Source organism: Puntigrus tetrazona, chromosome 13 (assembly GCF_018831695.1).
Source record: "Puntigrus tetrazona isolate hp1 chromosome 13, ASM1883169v1, whole genome shotgun sequence".
In the NCBI taxonomy this organism is placed as follows: domain Eukaryota; kingdom Metazoa; phylum Chordata; class Actinopteri; order Cypriniformes; family Cyprinidae; genus Puntigrus; species Puntigrus tetrazona.
The window spans coordinates 23148189-23169648 of record NC_056711.1 but is presented as its reverse complement, the minus strand read 5'-3'; the positions used below and the strand labels follow the sequence as shown (position 1 = coordinate 23169648).

At 38.7% G+C, this 21460-nt stretch overlaps 3 protein-coding genes across 7 annotated transcripts; 2 read left to right on the top strand and 1 right to left on the bottom strand.

Annotated features, from left to right (window-relative positions):
• Nucleotides 1-745: 745 nt before the first annotated feature.
• On the top strand, nucleotides 746-1776 carry mrps6 (mitochondrial ribosomal protein S6). 2 transcript variants are annotated; one of them, XM_043254878.1, is made up of 2 exons: nucleotides 746-1245; nucleotides 1523-1776. In XM_043254878.1, the coding sequence occupies exon 1, from the start codon at nucleotides 884-886 to the stop codon at nucleotides 1241-1243; it is 360 nt and encodes a 119-aa protein (XP_043110813.1). In that variant the 5' UTR covers nucleotides 746-883; the 3' UTR covers nucleotides 1244-1245; nucleotides 1523-1776. The 2 variants fall into 2 exon arrangements, with proteins under 2 accessions (XP_043110813.1, XP_043110812.1); XM_043254877.1 differs by having other exon boundaries at nucleotides 747-1255.
• A 781-nt stretch (nucleotides 1777-2557) lies between these two features.
• LOC122356317 (prosaposin) lies at nucleotides 2558-12547 on the top strand. 2 transcript variants are annotated; one of them, XM_043254868.1, is made up of 15 exons: nucleotides 2558-2716; nucleotides 5367-5500; nucleotides 5589-5663; nucleotides 5742-5867; nucleotides 6669-6857; nucleotides 7018-7161; nucleotides 7276-7332; nucleotides 7759-7764; nucleotides 8889-9041; nucleotides 9766-9858; nucleotides 10343-10520; nucleotides 10608-10771; nucleotides 11396-11476; nucleotides 11562-11669; nucleotides 11773-12547. In XM_043254868.1, exons 1-15 carry the CDS (start codon nucleotides 2686-2688, stop codon nucleotides 11806-11808), a joined length of 1575 nt encoding a protein of 524 aa, XP_043110803.1. In that variant the 5' UTR covers nucleotides 2558-2685; the 3' UTR covers nucleotides 11809-12547. The 2 variants fall into 2 exon arrangements, with proteins under 2 accessions (XP_043110803.1, XP_043110804.1); XM_043254869.1 differs by lacking the exon at nucleotides 7759-7764.
• abcg2c (ATP-binding cassette, sub-family G (WHITE), member 2c) lies at nucleotides 12100-21427 on the bottom strand. 3 transcript variants are annotated; one of them, XM_043254865.1, is made up of 16 exons: nucleotides 21269-21427; nucleotides 19586-19776; nucleotides 19080-19139; nucleotides 18612-18729; nucleotides 17680-17835; nucleotides 17286-17443; nucleotides 16196-16347; nucleotides 16011-16103; nucleotides 15389-15561; nucleotides 15154-15305; nucleotides 14815-14904; nucleotides 14618-14742; nucleotides 14156-14310; nucleotides 13789-13878; nucleotides 13651-13703; nucleotides 12100-13337 (listed from the first exon to the last, which is right to left on the bottom strand). In XM_043254865.1, the coding sequence occupies exons 1-16, from the start codon at nucleotides 21269-21271 to the stop codon at nucleotides 13190-13192; spliced, it is 1917 nt and encodes a 638-aa protein (XP_043110800.1). In that variant the 5' UTR covers nucleotides 21272-21427; the 3' UTR covers nucleotides 12100-13189. The 3 variants fall into 3 exon arrangements, with proteins under 3 accessions (XP_043110800.1, XP_043110801.1, XP_043110802.1); XM_043254866.1 differs by having other exon boundaries at nucleotides 16020-16103; XM_043254867.1 differs by lacking the exon at nucleotides 21269-21427 and adding an exon at nucleotides 20347-20523.
• Nucleotides 21428-21460: the final 33 nt, after the last annotated feature.

Sequence of the window (21460 nt, the reverse complement as noted above, 5' to 3'; positions counted from 1 at the left end):
ACATATAGATACGCTTATTATATGCATATACACAATTATTAATAACCTCAAAACCCTGATGTCTTATATTTACCTATTTTCTATTCAAATATATTATTTACATAGTTGATAAGACAATATGGCCATATAAAGTGTAATATATATATATATATATATATATATATATATATATATATATATATATATATATATATACTTCAAATATATATATATATATATATATATATATATATATATATATATATATATATATATATATATTCAAAACTATTTTCTATTTTTTGAGGTTTAGTCACATCAATTTTAGTTTTGTTTTTTTACTAGTGGGTGCAGGGTACTATAGTTTGTAAAAAAATAATTCATAAAGTGGACTACGCGTAAAATTAAAAATAAAATGGGTGCAAAAATTATTCAGACATTAATCAACCCATGTTTTGTTTTTTCCTTTTTTCCTTTTTTTTTTTAATCTTTTTGACCTTTTCACACCACAGTCTGAACAAAATGAAACATTACTAAAGTGCGGCCCATCAAAGTGTAGGTAGATTGGTAAATATGGTAAAAATTGTTGGTTGATTGTAATCTATTACATACTTTTCAATCATAAAATGATTTTTTTCTGACACAGATTTTTCTAAATCTAGCAAATAAACCGTGATAATGTGAGAAATGTCTAAATACAATTTGGTTTGATCTTAACTCGACAAAGGTCGTGATAGGGTAAAGTGGGCTATAACACTCCCATGCAGTAGATGGAGCGCGACGTCAAACTCCACGTGCGTCTCCGCGGTGTCTCCTTGAAGAAGACTCTCACGCGCACCTCCGTGACAGCTTTACGTCGAGAGTGGTTCGTTTCTCCTAAACCTCGTTCAGCCAGCAGCGGGAGATGCCGCGGTACGAGCTGTGCGTGATCCTGAAGGCGATGCAGAGGCCGGAGACGGCCGCGGCGCTGCGGCGCACGGTGGAGACGCTGCTGGAGCGCGGCGCTGTGGTCAGGGCTCTGGAGAACCTCGGCGATCGCAGACTGCCCTACAAGATCTCCAAACACGACTCTCGGCACACGCACGGCGGATACTTCTCCGTCGACTTCCACTCCTCGCCGGGGATCGTGAGCGAGCTGCTGAATCACCTCGAGCGGGACGTCGACGTGCTGCGACCGACAGTTTTAAAGAAAGACGAGCGGCTCGTCGCAGCGCGGTGCTGTGAAGCTCAAGCTCAGAAAGCGAAGAGGGCCACTTCCAGATAAACGTGAGAATCGGTGTGTTTTCGTGGATGATGTGTTTGAGAGAGTAAAGAGAAACTAAAACACAGCAATGGACATAATATTCAACATTTATTAGTCATACGGGTTTGAAATAAGCAATGCTAATCATATATTAGCATTGTATTAAGCGTTGCATAATTACGTGTGCTACTTGTTTGGATGTGCATTTAAATCTGCACTTATGATAGTTATTGTTGTTGATAAAGATGGTACATGTGTGTCATAAATAAATTCTTGTTTTTGTTTTTTTTTCTCCCCCAGGACTGTGTAGAAGGCATCATCTGCTGGATTATGTGAATGGACTGTTGCAACGAGACAAAACGAATAAATGTCAGCATCCTTTTTATATTTTTGCCGGAACGCATTTAACTTAAGCTAATTATGTGATGGGGTTTTTCCACAAAGAACTGTACATATGACCGCTTTGCGGGATCAGCGTTTTTGGAGTATTCAGTGTTAATATGACAGTTTCTGCTTCAGTGAATACGTGCATAAATAAACCACATAAAAATATAGTTGTATTTCTCAGTGACAGTCATATTCTTCCACAAATGTGACTTGGAAAGTGCAGAGGAAAGCTGTAGCTTAAGTGATTTATTCTCAGGATACTGTAAAATGAGAAGTGCTCTTCCCACACCTAGAGTTCATTGAATGCAAAACATAATTTGTTCCTGTTAGAGAATATAAAATAAAGGTCACCAGAAGAAAAGGATAAAACGTGGCAGTTTACACATGAAAAGTGTTTAATCGTTTCAAAATCAAATCAAGCAACACAAAATTCTTTTCTCATTCTGTTATCATGTCCTTATGGATTGTAAACCTGTAAAATCTAATTTCTTGTGAGTGGTCATCTGTTTTATGGAGATGTCGCCTTGATTAATGTCATCAACAGAGTTAAGGGTTCTTCTTTAATGGTGGTTTTGTTGTTGTTTTGTTTTAATTTGTCTTATAATCTTATAGAGTCCCTTATATAGGTTAAAACAAAAGAGGTGTCCAATATATATTCAAAAACACAGTTTTAAACTTTTGAATTCGCAAAAATGTTATAATGTAGGGTTTTTTTTAAACAGGAAAAGGTATTTGTATAGGCTTTTGCTATTATTTGTATAATTGGGCATACTACAGACTCTATATCCATTACAGTAATATATAAGGAAGACATCAATCTTGTGTAAAACTCCAAAATACGACAAAAATGCAAAGTTCAAACGATAAGAGCTTTGATTGCTTGTTTCGACCCACATAGACGCCTCAGTCGCGCGCATGCGCATGCGCAGCGGTCAGCTGACAGTGATATCATCAGCATAAAACCTCATCACGCGACCTGGGCTAGTCACTGCAGCATAAACACCTCCAGCGTTCAACGCAGACAAGATTCAAAACACGACCCCAGCGGTTCGAGAGAAGCGTTTGCTCGAGTCACGATGCTTCTCACGCTGCTTTTAGTCTCTACGGGTAATATTCTTTTCTCTTCACTTTATTCGTAGCGTTTCGTTATGAGAAGTGTGTCGCAGTGTCAGCTAATGGCGGAGGAAGTGTTTGGTAAACATGTCATGTAGGTTGCTGACAGTCTGGCCCGCTTTACAAACGCACCCTAACGTATTTTGTATTCTTGTCTTTTTGAACAGAATGGAGTTTTATGTTGATAGTGACTGTAATACTATTGTTTCCTGGTTTGTTTATTAGTCAATCTGTCGCGTGTTGACGTCTTGTGCTAACTGGCTAACGTTAACTTTTTTTTTTTTTAAATGTTATTTTAAACAGCAGCGGCACTTATAACAACTAAAACAAAATCATCTTTTAAATTGGTTTCTTTGTTTAGACGCTATACATGCATTCGGACACATGCATGTTGTTTGCGCATGTTGCGTGTTTTTTTTTTTGTTGTTTTTTTACTGGCCTAAACTGAGTGTTTTTTTTTTTTTTTTTAAGTTATTTGCCGATTCCTTCCTGTGCTTCGGTTGGGTTTTTCAATTATTTATTAAGGCTCTTAATGTATTTCTTAAACTCAAATTTAATGTGGCTTTAATACGAATAATTTCCGCGTCATGACGCATCAGTTTTTTTTATGTAACCTTCACCGTCTCATGCTTGATCGATGTAGATGATTTCATCAACTTTATCTGTTTCTCAGACAGCAGTGTCTGAATGTTGACTCGGTTTCCCCGAAGCAGATATACCCAGGCTGTCTTTATCTATTTCAGGTATCTTTTGTCTGACGTCTGATCAATTATATGGGTGTCCTGGTTGCTTAGGACGTCGAAGTAGCGCCGCTTCGTACATCCAGGGACCAGATCCGCTGCTACATTAGTAGTTTTCACATCCTCTTCAGCGTTCCTCTTCAAGATTTGCCATTACTATCACAATTTCACTTCCCTTTTTTTAACGACAATTTTTGCTAAATTTCTTGCTCAGTGAAAGCATGAAGGTGTCCTTTTCAGTCCCGCAGCCTCTATGTTGTGATAAATGGTTTATTAATAAACCACATGTTTTTTGTGTGTGTGTGTGTGTGTTTTCACTTCCTATTGACACGCAGTGTTAGTTGCAAAAGAGGAAGCTGGAAACCAGGTCGTAGTTTGGTCTATTGACCATTTAGACCTTGTGCATGACTTTAAAAGTCTTGTGTTGGAGTTATTTCAAGTATGCGATTTTTGTTTGCTCGCAACATATCGCTGGAATCGTTTCTGCATTTTTAATACATTTTTAATGTAACAACATTCAAGACATTTTGTTTACTTAATACATGTCTTGTTTGCAATTTGCTTAAATCCAGTAGAATCTTTTGAACGAGTGGAATTTTATTTTAAAGTTTCTCTTAACAAGTTCATGCACAGATAAGAGAATTAGAAAAACGTTGTTTAGAGTAGTTACAGTGACTTCTTTACATGCTTTTGTGACTAACCATTCCCATATTTAGTTGACTATATAGCAGCAGTGGTTATTTAGGCTCCTTGTTCTCTGGTATTTAGCAGAAGTGCTAGTAAAATGTTTTATCATTCGTAGCATCAAAACTGTCTCGTAACTAACACCGAGATCGAAAGTAAATGACTGAGTTTACAGCTAGTTCTTGAGCCATGGGTTTATGGCATAGAGCTTTCCTATAATCTTTAGTGTATGCACTTTTTCACTTTATGCTTTTGTTTTGGTGGTTTCTGCTTTTTGACACTTGATATGGAGTGACAAAACCGAAGTGAAAGGCTTCTGGTTTAACAGAAGGTTTTGTTTTCATGTGCAGTAGTGTACTTTTTGACTACTTCTAAGCAACAAGTTTAGTTTAGATGTTTTTAGTCAATGCACAGTTATCTAGTGCTTGTTTGTTTTACTCCATTGGTGGAAAAATCTGTGTCACAGTCTTTCGTTACAGTAAAACTCAGTGTTAGTGAGTTGGTAAAACGCACTTGCTCTCTCACATCTGGGTATTGTCTATTTGTCTTGCATAGTCAGCTGTGTAGGATGATGCTGATCTGGTGCAAAAGCACTGGATCATAAGACTGTGTGTGTTTCTTTTTTTGTCAGTTCTAAGAACTCAAGAAATTTGCAGTCACAGATTGTGAGACTGTTCATTTGCATGTTTGACTGCTTGTTTCAGCGGAAGTTAAGTATTGTGCTTGGGGAAATCAATATTAAATGGAAGGTTTGGGGACTTTCCACACATTACGTGCGCTGGCAGGTTCTTAAAGAAATCCCTCATCATATCCATTTTCCGTCTATAAAGCAAAGCAGCTTTGCTCTGCCATATTAATGGTCTCTAAGTAGATCTGTGTGGAAAGTCTGATTTGTGAAAGGCTAAAGTATTTTGTTTTCATTTTTGGCAGCTGTAATGATTTGCTTTTAAAATCTAACTTTTGATTAGAATTCAATGGGGAGCTTGTGCAATTTTTGGTGACCAAAAAGACCCTTCAGTAACCTGTTATTACTCACCTGGTTGTAGAAAAATGTAAGAAACCGATTGCTATATAGTTCTCTATTTAGTAGTTATAATACATTTGGAATACAGTAATGTTACTTTGCAATTGCTTAATTGACTGGGTCATCACCTGTTTGTGTGACCATTATGGCCGTTTCATGCAAATCTAATCTATTTCCTTTTTTTGTTTTTTGCTAGCCGTGGCAAGTCCTCTGTTGGGTACAGAGCAGTGTGCCCGCGGTCCCCCCTACTGGTGCCAGAATGCCAAGACTGCTTCCCTTTGTGGTGCCGTCCAACACTGCCAACAGAACGTGTGGAACAAGCCTCAGATGGTGCGCTGACCTGTTTCTCAGAAGTGCTTTTGTATGCCAGTGCACAATTCATGAGCTCAAAGTGTATATAAAACCTCCTTTCTTGCAGAAATCTGTGCCATGTGATCTGTGCAAAGAGGTGTTGATGGTGGTGGAGCAGCTTTTGAAGGACAACGCCACTGAGGTTTGCTGACATGATGGCATTAGAATTTTGAGTGCATTTTATTGAAGGCTAAAGTCCAAGTTCTCGTATCAAATCTAGGGCGAAATCCTCGGATACATGGAGAAGGCCTGTCAGCTGATCCCTGACGAGAGCTTGGCTGACCAGTGTAAGGAGATTGTTGACAACTACTTCCCCATTCTGATGGGCATCCTTGAAGGAGAGCTGGTGAGTTGGATACATAATTCCGTTCCCTTTTAACAAATTGAGAAACTGTATGGGATCATTTCCCTTTTTAGCTGATGATAGTTTGTGGTTGAAGCCATTTAAAATGGTGTTCCTGAACCCCCACCATGTACCAAACACAAGGTTCTTCTGCAACAGAAGGGCAAACAATCCAAAATTAATATTAAATAACTGTTTAAATCGCATACTTGCCCATAAGAAGGCATAATGGGCACAGAGAATATTTATTTTTTCTCAAGAAGCCCTGTTTACACCAGTATAAATGTACTTAGGAATGTATTTGTTGCGGCTGATAATTAAAACATGACAACTAACAGTCATGGCATGACTGTTTAACTCTAGAGTGCTACAATAAAGAGCATTCATTACTTCCCATCAAATAGTTGATTGGTAGAAATTAGTTATTGTAAAAGCCACAATTCAGTGACATGCTGGTGAAGAATTAATCTAACCGCAATTTTATAGAAGTCACTGTCAACATCAAATGTCATCATTATATGAAATGGTCTTGGTAGGGAAAATGTGAAACTAAACATTCTTTTTCATGACTTCGAAACGGCTTTGGTCTGACTAGACTGGTGTAGTTCTGCTAAGATGGTTAGTCCTCCACAAAGCAGCCTTTGTTTAATAGGCTATTCCTTTCCCATAGAGCCTCATTTGTAATTCACAGCATCAGCCACGGTCGTCTTTAAAGAACTGAAGCAAGGGGAAATGTATTCAGCTGTAGGTCCTATTGATTTATATCATGCTTAACAATGCTTCTGTGTTCCTTTCGTCTCGCAGGATGACCCCGGTGTGGTTTGTGGTGCTATGGGCCTGTGTGTGTCCCAGCAGGTAGCTCTGGCTGAAGCTCAGCTCATGTCCAATGAGATCCCTAAGGTGGACCTGAGCCAGCATGTTAGCCCCTTCCTGCTCAACATCCCTCAGCTGCTCTTCCCTCAAGAGAACACCAAGAAAGAGACCCCCAAACAGGTGAAGCTGACACACACCTTTAATGGGGCGGTGGGGGGGTTGAAACATCTCAAATGCTGAGCTTGATGAATGCTTTTGTGGTGTCACAGACTATGTTTGTGTTTCTGAATAAAATGGGCATAATGCATCTCAGCTGAGTGGGGTTCTCTTTTGTCTGTAGACCGGCGGCGACGTGTGCCAGGACTGTGTTACCTTCATTTCTGACACTCAGGAGGAAGCCAAAGCCAATTCATCATTTATCAATGATCTACTTGCACACGTCGAGAGCCAGTGTGAGCTTCTGGGACCTGGCATGTCTGATATGGTGAGAACATTAGTTTACTAGAGCTGTGCACTCGAGATGCAGTGCTTTGTGCATTGAATGGGTATGACAATTTTGGTAGACTCATCATTTATTTATTTATTTTTTTTTAAACAGTGCAAGGAGTATATCAGCCAGTATGGGCCATTGGTCTTTCAACAGCTTATGTCTATGGTAAGTGATTTTATTTATACTTGTGTGTCTGCGTTTCATTCTTCCATCCTCCATTACCAAAATGGGTGCTTAAGTACCTCTCCTTGTGGCAAACCAAAGTGAGCGTCAATGAAGTGGTCATATGAGGAATCAAACTTTTAATCATGTTCTATAATTCCAGAACCCAAAACCTTCTTCCTAGTGTAGAAAAAAGAATTTAAAGGGGACAATATGACCCCTTTAATTTGGAGAGCTTGTTGCAGATTTTGTCAGTCAAGTGAACAAAGCTGCTGTTTGTTCTCTTTCCTTGACATTCTGCCTGTCTGCCATCTTAATCCACTCTAATTATGTTTTCTCTCTCTTTTTTTATTCACATTCTTTATACCCCACCTTCTTTCTCTCCTTTTTACCTCTCCCTCTTGTGGTTTTGTTTGCTCTGGTCTCCAGGAGCAGGTAGGTTTTTCTGAGCTGCTAGTCTCATCCTAGCTTGTGCCTTTTAATCTGTTTGTCATGTGGCTAATCACCTGTGCTATTTTCTAATCCAACACTGACCATTGCTAATCTGTGCTGTTGTTAGACTAGCCACTCACACACTCTTAATATAGCCCTAACCCTGAGGATTTCATGTTTTGTGTAGATGTAGTACCAGACTGATGAGCATCTATTACCATGATCTCCATCCATAAAAATTGGGTTGGGTTAAAACTATGTACTACTTTTTCTTTGGTTACTGGTTTCATTAAACGGATGAATGTTCCAAACTCCCCAACTCTTCCAAACATTGTTACTGGTAAAAATAGCTGGAAGTGCTAAGCAGCACACCCATACTAAAAATAGCATAATATTTAATATCATATTATTAAAGACTTGTCTGCAAACATGTTGTATGGCCAGCTTTCTAGAATTTACCCAAACAAGTTTCCAAGTTATTTTAGTTCCGTCTTCCCCAGACGGATAGAGTTCCATTGACCGCGTTTCCTGAATTCCATTTTAGTAGCAAGTTCCCTTGCCTCTCCAACAGAAATAAACATTTTCTGACCACAGTGTTTTGTATTGCAGACAATTTGCTAAGCTTGTTCTTAATTAATTGGACTCCAGACAGATTTGGTTACCGAATGAGACCAATTTAAAATCGATTACATTTAAAGCCACATATTGAAGTGTTTATAGGTTTGTGTTCATTAACTGAATCATTAAGGAACTGTTTAATCGTTATTCAGAATTGGAGCAAAATCTTTAACTTCCACTCTGAGAGCTCGCATTCGAACAAATGTTAAATTGGATGAACTGGTCTTCTATTTGAACCACTAGCTTTCGCCATCCATCAGATCATGCTTGCATGCATGGCAGCCATCAGATTGGCAGGTAACATTGGAGGCTGTGGGCATGAGGTGGAGCAGCATCATGAGTAATTGGTTAGTCAGAAAAGTGTGACTCAATGGATGCTGCATGATGTCATCCAGGAAGATGGTGCATAAACGTATTAGTCAGTGCATGCCTACTATTCTGCTCATCTTGCCTTTTATCTTATGTAACAGGCCATGTTACTTACTGAATGTCTTGCAATCCCTCAACAGCAACCCAAGGATATCTGCTTTCGTGCTGGATTCTGCTCCTCAAAGACCAAATCTGTGCGCATGGAGAAGCTGATGCCTGCCAAATCGATCCCTGCTGTCAAGATGTTCCCTGCAACCAAACTTGAAACCCCTGTCAAAAGCGAGCCTGCTAAGGTACAAAAGCGTCTAGCTTTTTTTTTTGTTTATTCGGTAGTTTTAACCTTGAGTATTTAAAACCGTTCTCACAGCAGCAAAATACGTTTGTAAGTCCTGTATTTTACAGAAGCTCATTCTGTCTGTATGAACGTGCAACAGGAGTCAGGCCCGTATTCCTTACCAGTAACCGTAGCAACAGTGAATATCGAAGATGGCGATGTCCATAAGTCTTCTGACACATGAAGAATCCAAGCAAATTCTTTTAAACTTGGGTGGAGAGCGGAGTATTTGAATTGTGAGCAGAACACAAAACTGACAGGATCTAAAATTGAGACGATGACTAGATGTTCAGTCTTGATCCATTCATACAGCACGTGTGTTTGGAGTATGGGGTTGTGAGTCCTGAATGTACAGGTGTTTGGTTACAGAATGTGGTTGTCACATCACTATATAACCGAACTGTTTGTGAACGTAATTAAGGATTCAAATACAAGACTGACAACTGTATTCTGCTGCTGTGTGAACATGGCTTTTATGAGACTTCATGTATGTTTACATGTCATTGGTTTAAGAGAGGAGAGAGAAATGGAAACTTTTAATTTTACTTTGTCAAAGCAGAGGTTGAAAGTAATTTAATGACTCAAATGTTGCAAGATGTAAATGGTATTGAAATTAAGCCTTAGTTGGGGAAATTGCAAAAAAAAAAATGCTTTCCTTGATGCATGTGCTTCCATTTTGATAGAATCTGGTGAAAGTGCGTGACTCTCCTCAGTGTGCCATCTGTGAGTTTGTGATGAAGGAAATTGAGGACAAGCTGGAGGATCAGACGTCTGAGGTAAGAAGCTACATGGAAAGAACTGATTGTTTGTAAAAACTGTCCTGTCTGAATTTGTTAATGTGGATTTTCATTAACAATTTTTATTGATTGTAGCCAGTGAGACAAACATGGCAGCAGGTGGCACTGATGGAATAATTAGATAAATATGCCACCATAATGCATACATCCAGTTAGCCATCCATAGGTTGCATTGGATTTTCACTTTAGTTTTGATGCAATTCACTCAAACTCTCTAATTTATAATTTATTAGAGAAGTCTTGCATCAGTGCAGAAACTGAGGGGAAAAAAAACACCCCTCATCTAATTGGGATTTGCGTTTCAGTATTAAAAGTTCTGAAAATTCCAATTAGATGAACTACCTTGTTAGGGTTGGGGTTTTTTTTTTTTTTTTTTTTTTTTCTCTGAAGCACAACTTGATTATGAATATGTGACTTTTTATAAATTTCCTGTTAAAGATGTGCTGACACTTTGGCTTTCCAGGAAGAGATTGTGCAGGCTGTGGAGAAAGTCTGCGACATTTTACCCTCCACACTCACTGCTCAGTGCAAGGACCTGATTGAGACCTACGGACAGGCCATCATTGATCTGCTCGTGCAGGAGGCCGATCCCAAAACCATCTGCTCTTTCCTCGCTCTCTGCAATGGGGTCAGCCATGTCTGTAAGTGCTGAGAATACTTCAGTTTTCTCTACAATATTCCTCTTTCTATATGTGTGAGATGTCATTTTTAATGCTTTATTTTTGCAGCTGTAATGGACAAGCAACGATTTGAGGCGGGTGGCTTCTGTGACGTGTGTAAGATGGCCGTGCGTTATGTGGACGGGCTCCTGGAGCAGAACGCAACTCAGTCTGAGATCGAGGAGGCCGTGCTGAAGGTCTGCAACTTCTTGCCTGATGCTGTCAGAGATGAGGTATGTCACGCTTGCAGTAAAGTGAGACCCATCTTGCATTAATACCTCCCATGTTTTATGTATTAAAAAAACAAGTGTTCATTTTGTTTAAATTGTCAGCAAACATTAGTGTTGGGTTTTGTTTTTTTTCCTCTCCCCCTTTCTCCCCTCATTTGGGTCATTTAAAATGTGCATCTATGAACCAAAGATACGTCAACCATCTTCCCATACTTGTAATGAGGCAAAATATTTGGTTAAAGGAATAGTTCAGACAGAAAGAACATTACGTACTCACCCCCTCATCTCAATCCAAACCTGCAAGAACTTTTGATCATCTTCGGAACACAAATTAAGATACTTGATGAAGACCGACATGTTCAGAACCCAGAAAAGTAGTAAGGACATTGTTAAAATGGTTTGTGATTTATCAGTGGTTCAACTATAATTTCATGAACGTAAAATACATTTTTTATATATATTTAAATTTGCAATTTCCTTTTATCCTTGCACTTACATCAACATGTCAAGTTTACAGTTAGAATTTCTAGAAATGGACTCCATTCCTGTAAAAGGTGATGTAGCGGTGTAGACGGCGTGTGTGTGTGTGTGTGTGTATTGGTCTAAGCGTGTGTTTTCTTCCTGCAGTGTAACCAGCTCATTGAGCAGTATGAGCCCCTGCTGGTGCAACTGCTGCTCCAGACGCTCGACCCAGACTTTGTCTGCATGGTAATATTTATCCTGCGCACTCCAGTTATAATCATGCGATCAAATGATGATCCCTGACTGAGTTTGTTGGTTTTTGTGAGTACAGAAGCTAGGAGCATGTCCAGAGGCAGTGCAGAAGCTGCTGGGATTGGAGCAGTGCAGCTGGGGACCAGCATACTGGTGTAAGAACGTGGAGACCGCTTCTCGCTGTAACGTGAGTATTATCTTCCTGGCATTACAGAAGACCATCTATAAAGTTGTACCGCACATTAAAAACGGGCTGTGACGTAATTGTAGCTTCTGTGTTTGTGTTGTAGGCCTTGGATCACTGCAGGCGTCACGTGTGGAGCTAAAGGATGAGCAGAGCGTTCCCCAACAATCTTAAGGAACTAAAAGAGAATTGCTGTAGAGCTGCTTTTCTGTCTTGAAATCAATATTTGGGTTTTCTTTTACAAAGTGACACTTGGAATTGAACTGTCACAGCTAATTTAACAGCCTTGTTTCAAGGGTATGAAAGTTTTTACTGCAATGATGTTTTGAGAGGGCAGGGATTTGGAGGGAGATATGAATGGCAGGTGTAGATATTTGGGAAATACTTGCACTGAAACTTCTTTTTGCGCTATTTTGAAGGTGTAATCTTCTTAGTTTAAAAGTAATCATCTTTTTAGTTGTACAATGTTGGTTTCTTCAAATATGCACAGAGCATGAGTTTATATGGAAATAGATTGTGCCTTTTATCAGAAGAGGGGGGTCTGAGACCCCTGAGAATGAAAAATGTTTTGGATGCTCTAATATCCCTGCCTCCCTCTTTAACTGCAAATGCACCTGCAAGGCCAGTGATTTTAAACCTTTTGTTTTTAATGGGTGACACTTTTGGTCCTAAAGGAAGTTAGTGTTGTCTAACTGTCATTGTGTCTAATGATCTGAAGTGATGTCGACATTCTTCATTTGATCCCACTAACTGATGCTTGTCACTGATTGATCTGTCACTGCTACCTAAATGTCAGATTATCCTTGTGCTTCACACTGTTTGGACTGAGCCGTTTTGTTTTTTTTTTTTTAATTAAATTGAAATAAAACCAACTTCAACCCCATTCTCTTTTGTTCTTAAAATATTAATTGATATGTTATCGGTAAAGTGTATAAAACTTGAGCATAAAATGGGTATGGGAATGTAAACTGGACTTTACAGTCATTTTATTTACAATTCACCCTGTCTTAAAGACTTTTTAATTGGAATCCCTAAGATTAAGAGTTTTGGATGTGGGCGAAAAAGCCACAAAGGCTAATCGCAGCTCCCTTTGTCAATTAACGTGTAATTTTTTGCTCGGTACATCAAAAATCCATTACTAGTGCCATTTTATCATAAGTCCTGTTAACTACATAATTCTTGAATAGCTGTGGCTGACAATCTCCCTACACATTAAATGTTTTGCAATAACTCAACTCAAACACTTTTTATTTGTAAATTGTATTGAAGTTCTTTGGCAAAAAAACCCCAATAAATACAATGTCATTTTTTTTTTTTAAGCTGTGTTCAGTTACAAATTTTATATAAAATGAAACATTGACACAGGACGTTTTGGAGGTAGCACATTTAAAGTGACTGAGGTAGCGAGTTGTGGATTCTGCGTAAGGCTGACATATTCTTCTGTATATGTGTGGTATCATGGTGCAAACGGTTTAAAAAAACACCTCCAAAACCAAACAAGTGACACAAGCGGCATCATTCCTTCACTTCCAGCGATTGATCCGGTGCAGCTGCACATAAGTCAGAATCAGACATACGCACATGATGCCTGTCAGGGCTACCTGGTTCTGCCAAAAACCCCAAGTGCTGTAGTCGATCTCTTGATGATCCAGATACATGTCACCTGTCATGCTGTCATTGAGACAGAGAGAGTTTGCAGTTGAAACACCTCACATTATCTGCATCCAGTGTTACCAACTGAAAGTAGCTAAAACGGGTAGCTAAATGCCACTGGACGATCTATTTGATATCTTGGTTTGTCTAAGAAGTTGCTATATTTGTCCCTAAACTTTTGGGTAAAAAACAGTCTCAATAGGGGTGAGGAAGTCGTTGAATCTAGTTACAAAATAGCTAAACTAGCGCCACTGCCTACATCACCCAGACTAAACTGTTAAAAATTCAGTTTTTCCAGTAAGTGGCAGCACCGAGCACGAGTGAGTCTTACCTGGTGTAGTTACTGGTAAAGACTTGATCTTTTAGCTCGATGATGGCGAGTGCCTGAAGAGTGACAATATGGTTGGATTACTGCTGAAAAGCTAACATACACAGACATGGATGAATTGTAAAAAAATTATGTTCTTACATTGTAGCCATATCTGAAAATACTGGCCCACTTCAGCCAAGACATCCCGCTCAGCATTGAATTCAGGTTCACAAGGAAACCCCCAAACACCTGAGACGACACAGGACAGAAAAACTTGTGAGAACGGCTCATACTAATTCCCAAAAGCAAACCTTCATCCCATTAATTCCAGTTTACTTCCTAACGTTGTCTTGGTGAATTTAAAGCGATAATTTTTCAACCTGATGTGATGTTTTGCCCATTAGTTCGGTTTGTTTAGCACTACGGTGGTTTAGTGCCAAACGTAACTACTGAGGATTTAAAAAACATTTTTCAGAACAAAGCTAAGTCTACATGTCTTGTTAATCTTCTGTTTGGCTGAACTCACCATCATTACGACGTAAGGCAGTGCGATGAGAATGTTAGCCATGGCGAAGGAGCCCACGCTGGCGCTGACCAGGAAGGCCAAGCTCACAGCTGACAGACTGACCATACTCATGGTCAAACAGTACAGGAAGAACGCCTCCACATCAGGCTTTAGTCCTGAGCCGCAAACAGACATGGAGCTCATTAATGTAGGTGCAGCAAAAACCCACAACAAAGGCTGTCAACAGTTATTTATGTACAATTTCTGACACAACAACAGTGAGGAACTTCCACCATAATGGCGACACCCAGTGATTCCGACTAGTCCTTACATTACTAATAAAGTAACAGTGAATGATCTTTTGCTTCATGCACCATCTTCGATCTTTTCAGTGCACTGTTGGACTGTGTTTGTGGACAAGGGTACGTATGATTCTTCCTAAAATACCTCCCTGAAGGAAGGTATATTAATGGAAGAACTCACCCATCATGAAGTACGGGATGGCAGAAAAGATGAAGACGGGGAGGATGCGGTTTGGTATGAGGTCAGCAAACACTTTGGACAGGAAGTAGACAGAGGTGCGGTAGAAACCACTCGAGTTCTCATGGCTGCAGGTGAGAGGAACATGTGATGGTGGTCTTCTCATAATATCATAATCTCATGTTTGGAGGTTGACTCACATGAAGAGCACTCTCTCGCTGATGAAGAGCTCCACCGCAGACAGATTGCCAAACACCATATTAATGACCAGAAAAAAGAAAGCTCCCGTTCTGAAGAGAAGAGAGAGAACATATGCAATGTTTATTAATCATCTTGTGATTTTTATTACATAAAAGTAACAATATCTTAATAGTTAAAATGCATCTAATATGATCAGCTTTAACAGACTCTTTATTTGTTCATCATTCATTCATGATTTTATTTTATATATACATTTCCTTAATTTCTTCACAAGGAATTTAAACTGAAAGGTAATTTAAGATCCAATTTAAGACTGTGGATCTGTAGCAGGTGCTCACCTGTTCTGAAGAGCCTCTGGTAAAGTGTGTGGGATCTGGTAGTAGATCAGTCCCACTAAAATACCAAAGAAAATGTTGATGAACAATTGGGCATAAGACGTCTGAGGGTTCCTCAAGATGTTTCTAATGGTGCGGCCACTCACCAACATGAGCTGCAACAAGGTGCAGAGTTCATCTATCGATGTTATTCCTGGTTACTCATCTAATGATTCATAGTTAGCTTGCTTCTACATACCTGGTAATAGAAAGGTGTGGCGTACCCAACCCTGTCCCCTTTAGTGACCTCAGAGTCAAGCCCATCTGAAATCTGAGTGAGTCGGTCTTTTACATCGAGGAAATGAGAGGACTTTCTGTAAATTACCGCCAGTGGGTTTTCATTCTCCACCTCCTCATCACTGCTACACTTCTCTACAAACACACAGACACAGACTGTTAACAAGAGCAGTGCAAACGCTTAGTTACCAAAATAAAATAACAAGGATTGTCCATGTGGAGAACCAACGGATGTGATTTGGTCAACGTTGAGGCACAGTCATGCAATACAGTATGCTTATTGGGAAATTTTGTCTTTGATTCATATATTGTCTTTGATCAAATTTGTAGTATAATTAATATGCTTTATGTTTTTTTTAAAGAAGTCTCACCCTTCAGAAATCATTCTAATCTGCTGAGTTGCTGCTCAAGAAGCATCATTATTATCAGTATTGAAAACAGTTGTGTTGCTTAATAGTTTAGCATTTTCTTTCATGAATAGAAAATTCTAAATCATTTATTTAGAATCTTTAACTCTGAATCAATTGAATGCGTCCTTGCTGAAAAACAGTATTAATTTCATTCAAATAATAAACCTTCAGCACCCGATTTACTGTTGTGTATTTGAGGACGGATGGTTCCATTTGTGACATCCAGGAAGAAATCTGCCGGGTTGTTGAACGGCTCGCACTTGTAACCTACAACACATGAACGCAAGTTTGAGAACGGCATGACGCATGCACTGATCAGCGGATCACCGCCGATCTTCATTCGAAGTGTCTGTCATTACCCAAGTCCTCAAAGTAGTTAATAGCTTTGCTGGCGGCCCCTGCATAGATGATTTCTCCTTTATTAATGAGTGTGAGGTGGTCGAACTGGCTGAAGATGGAGTAGCGTGGCTGGTGAATGGAGAAGATGACGGTCTTGCCTTTTTTGGAGAGCCTGAGAAAACAAAATATAAAAATGGGTTGTGCACGACTGGGCTTATGGTTTCTTCTGATAATAAAAAAAATCAACTGTGAAGATGTCAAATGTGCAATTTTCTAAAATTACAATTTTAACTAATCGGTGACAGGTAGTCATTTACTACTAGTGCTGTCAAACAGTTAACTGCATTCGAAAGAAAATCTTTTAATTACGTAATGTGCTAGTGTATTATGTACAGATAAATATACACACATACAGTATATATTTAGAAAAAATATATTGTAGAAATGTATTGTATAAACATAACACATTTTTCTTAAACATATACTTGCATGGGTATATATAGATATACATACACACACAAATACTACGTAAACAATTATTTTATTTTATATGCGATTAATTACGACTTTGTACAGTGTTTCAAAAGAATGAACCACACCATACTTTTTAGGTTAAAGTATTCTACAAATGGTTTAGTTGTCTCAGCATATGAACACTATAAGCTTATGAATTTGATAACGTCAATGAATTATGAATGATACTTAATTCATAATTCTGAAAACGCATTGTTCACGTCTCTGTTTACATGTAAAATCATGTTAAAATGTGAGTAGCGATTATACATCAGGCTTTTAAGGAACGTTTATTTGTGCATCACTCAATAATCATTATATTGCGTTTCATTGCATGATTAGATCATAAAACAAAGCATTTAAATCTCATCTTACTAAGACATTATTGGGATATACATAGCGGAAACTGATATTTACATGCGTTTTATGACTGCTATACTGTCATAAAGATCCGAGATTGATATAAACTGGTCCATTTAAAAAACCTCTTTCATATGTCATGAATTTATTAGGTTAATATTAAGAAGAAATAGTTTTTTGTAATGGCACACACTGTTCACAGGAAGCACATGTGACTTATAAGAGAAAGTGTGGTACTTCTGTAGCAGCTCCATGATGGAGCTGGCAGTGTTGGCGTCCAGGCCTGTGGTGGGCTCGTCCAGGAACAGGAGCGAGGGGGACGTGATGAGCTCCATCCCGATGCTGCACCTCTTCTTCTCCCCACCAGAAACACCACGCAAAAACATGGTCCCAATCTGAGAGAGAACAAGTCCTGTCAGCGTGAAATTAAACATTCCTACTGTCGCACGGTGCATAGCTCTGACATAGCTCTCGAACCTACTGTTGTTGCTATGGAAACAGTTTTAATGTGACTGAACCACACTTGACCTCGTCCCAGTTCTTTCTCTCAAAGCGAGAATGTTTTGCTCGTACCAAAAAAAAACAACGAATCATTTTCAACATTCCTCTTCACGAGGCTTAAATGCATTACCTTAGTATCTGCGCAATCTTTCAGGCCGAGCTCCTGGATGACGGAGTCGACCCTCATCTGTTTGTCAGCTGAGGAGTACTCTTTGGGTGACAAGCGAAGATTGGCAGAGAATGCCAGGTTCTCTTTTATGGTCAGGGTACCCATCAGAATGTTATTCTGGAAGGTGAAAGAACGGACATAATGCGTGATTTCATCATATTAATTTTCCATGTTTACCGCTTATTCGGTAAGATTAAGCAATACAGTGTTTTTGTTTAAAGAAATGTTTTATACTAACTGTATTCGGCAAGGATTGATCAAAAGTGACAGTAAAGACGCGTTTCAAAAATTTGCATCCATCGCAGTATCCACAAAAATATAAAGCAACAACTGTTTTCAACAATAATAATCAGAAGTATTTTATGAGCAGCAAATCGGCAAATTAGGATGATTTCTGAAGGATTGTGTGACTCGAGATTGAAAAAATTATGCTGAAAATGCAGCTTTGATAATAGGAATAAATTACATTTTTATAAGTAAATAATAATAATAATCATAATAAATCAATCAGAAAACATTTAAAATTGCAATATTATTTCACAATATTAAAATTGTTATTGTATTATTGACTGAATAAATAAAGCCATGGTGAGCACAAAACTGTTCTTTTAAAAACATAAAAATGTAATAATAAAAAAAAAAACTAGTCTATGGATGGAGTAGGGTTTTTTTGTAATATGTCTTTTGTAAGGCCATAAAGGCCGTTTCTCAAACGGAAGGCTTTATCTTCCATAGGACGAACGCATTTGTAGGCTGCATACATCAACAAGCCTGGTTTATTTCAGTTAACTGAGCATTATAGATCTTCTTCATGACTTATGCGGCCTGCAAATGTGACGTGTGGGGGACGCAGTCTTCCGTTTGAGGAAACGGCCATAGTGCTGTCTCCCCACCTGAACCACATAGGCAGAGCAGAGTCTGAGGTCAGAGGTCACAATGGTGTTGTCGACTAGAACTTGGCCTGATTTTAAGCCCTTAGGATCTTTCCTTCCTGCAATGACATCCAAAAGCCTAAAGACAGATACGCTGTAATTAATGCCATATAGTGTACATGCAAATAACTACTACTAAAAAAAAAGACCCTACTTCTACAACTTAAACATAACCATAGCACCAAATCTGTGCCTAATCTTACCCGTATCCCCCTCAATAGCAGCAAAAGTGTTCAAAATGCACACTGCACCTGACAACTAATTCATAAATATTATTAAGTACAGTATTTAAATACATTTAATATAAATTGCCATCTCACATTCTTTAAAATAAACTTTTTAGTTGCTAGTGCAGTAAGATCTTGATATTTTTAGTGCCCAAAGATGCTATTAAAATGAATGAACAGAAATAAATGAAAAAGAGCTTACGATGTTTTGCCACTTCCAGTAGGGCCCATAATCGCGTTCATTCCAGGGTTCATGATGCCACTGCAACAGATAAAAAACAATTTGCATTTTAGATAAATGGAGTCTTTATGATCCCTATGATTACTGTCCTTATCACTGCACACTCGAAATACAGATGGGCAGGCTGGGACATGACAGAACTAGGCTAACTAACTAATTACTTTAGTCAGCTTAGATTATAGCAAAACAACTACACTCATTTATATACGCTTGAATGCTTCTAAAACGAATAAGCGTGTCCAAATGTTTGACTAGCAAAGGGCTGGCGAACATCGGTCCTGGAGAGCCGCAGTCCTGCAGAGTTTTGCTTCCACCCAAATAAAACGCACCTGAATAAGCTAATCAAGGTCTGAACGGTTACTCGGACGCTACAGACGTGGTGAGTTTTAATTAGGGTTGGAGCTGAACTCTGAAGGGCTGCGGCTCTCCAGGACCGGAGCTCCTAGCAGGACATGTCTCGCCATTACCTGACATCTTTGAGGATGTCTTTTTCAACCCACTGCCTGCTAAACATCCCTAATCGTTCCTTGATGCGGTAGCGGAGATTATGGAAGGTGACAGTGGGGCCTGGAGTCTGGAAACACGGCACGGTCTCCTCTGTGTCTGTGGAGAGCTGCTCGTTCACAACCATCTCCTCCATCCCGATGCCTTCCTCTGCCTGTAAAAGATGCACCGAGATATAATTATTATATATATATATATATATATATATATATATATATATATATATATATATATATATATATATATATATATAACAACTATTTATTTGCACCAATCATAACATGTTAAGTGCCTTAAAACCAGAATCATGGAACTTGTATTATATACACAAATGTCAAAGATGTATCTGGAGTAAATTATTACCGAAGGAGAAAAGTGTTCTATGCTAAATGATTTACTATACTTACTACAACGCAGTAAATTATAATGATAACGATACATTTATTTACTTCTATTTTTTAATCATTTTGTCATTTTTGTTTGCGCCTCTTAACAAGCATGCTCATGTTTAAAGCCTATAGAAAACAAATCGCAATATGTTTGTCACGTCGTTCATTCATTTTAGTAACGTAATCTAATAACGACAAGAAAACGTGCAGGAAATTAGACAATATTAGCATGAGGTTATGAATTCAGTTCAGAATTATTTGACGTTTGAAAATTACACAAATCAGCTAATAGTAACGTTACTTAACACATTAAATCGCTTGCTTGTATTACTTACTGACGCTTCTGCTTTTGTTATCCTACAAAGATGATGTCACTTCCTGTGGTAGAAACCTGGCTTTTGTCACAGACAGCGCCCGTGTTAAGATTGTAGGGCTGGAATACCGAAGCCGTATTTATTTATAATATTTTTTAGTATGTTTACTACAGTACTATTATTGGTTGAGCAACAACGCTAAAACAAGACAAGACAGTCGGTTCTTTTTTAGAGAATCATCATACATCACGAATATTGTAGTTCGATTCCCGAATCAATGAACCTTGTGAGCCGATTCTTCAATCAAAACATTGCGAAGTGATTCTTTTTCAAATGACTCTTAAGAGCCGATTAATTAAAATGAATACTACAAAAACATAGAACGTTAGTTACTCGTAAAATCCCACATTTAACTTTTTTTTGGTTACGTCTTTCCGACCTTCTGAGCCATAAACTACGGAGCAAAAGGAATATTAAAATGTCGGTTTGGCCCCGGCTTACTTTTTAGGTTAGTTTCACTTTCCTGGCAGCTAGGTCAACATGCCGTTATATGCTTTATAAAAAGAAGACGGACAGTCTGGTTTTCGAGAGGACAGGCCTGTGTGACTTTATTTAAACACGCAAGTCAGGAATAACAAAACTGACGACGTTGTTAAAAAGAGCGTGAGTTCCGGTGTCCAGCGAATCTCAGATAAAATCGCCAGCAGGGAACTTTTTAATAGAAGAAAATTATTTTTATGATTTGTAATGTATCGTTATGCTGTTCGCAGTAAACGCTAACTAATAGTCATAAATACGGCAACTAGTTAAATTCGCAAATCGTGCAGGGCAAAGTGCACTACAGATAAAACCTAAGAAAAAACTAAGTGCCGTCTCTTACCTCGCAGATGGTATTTTAATATCGTAACAATAGAAAAGTAATAACGGATATGTGTTTACGTACCATGTTTCTGAGGAGATGTGCTCCGGTGGGGTAAACCTTTGGTTAGTTAGTTTGGGTGGGTGGGCTCTAACTCAGTTCTAAGAGCATCACAAAGACGACACTAACTAACGAACTCTCCTCCTCCTCACATCTGCATACTGCAAACCACAGCTTCACAATCTCACAACACTGCTGCAGGATGTCCATGCAGAA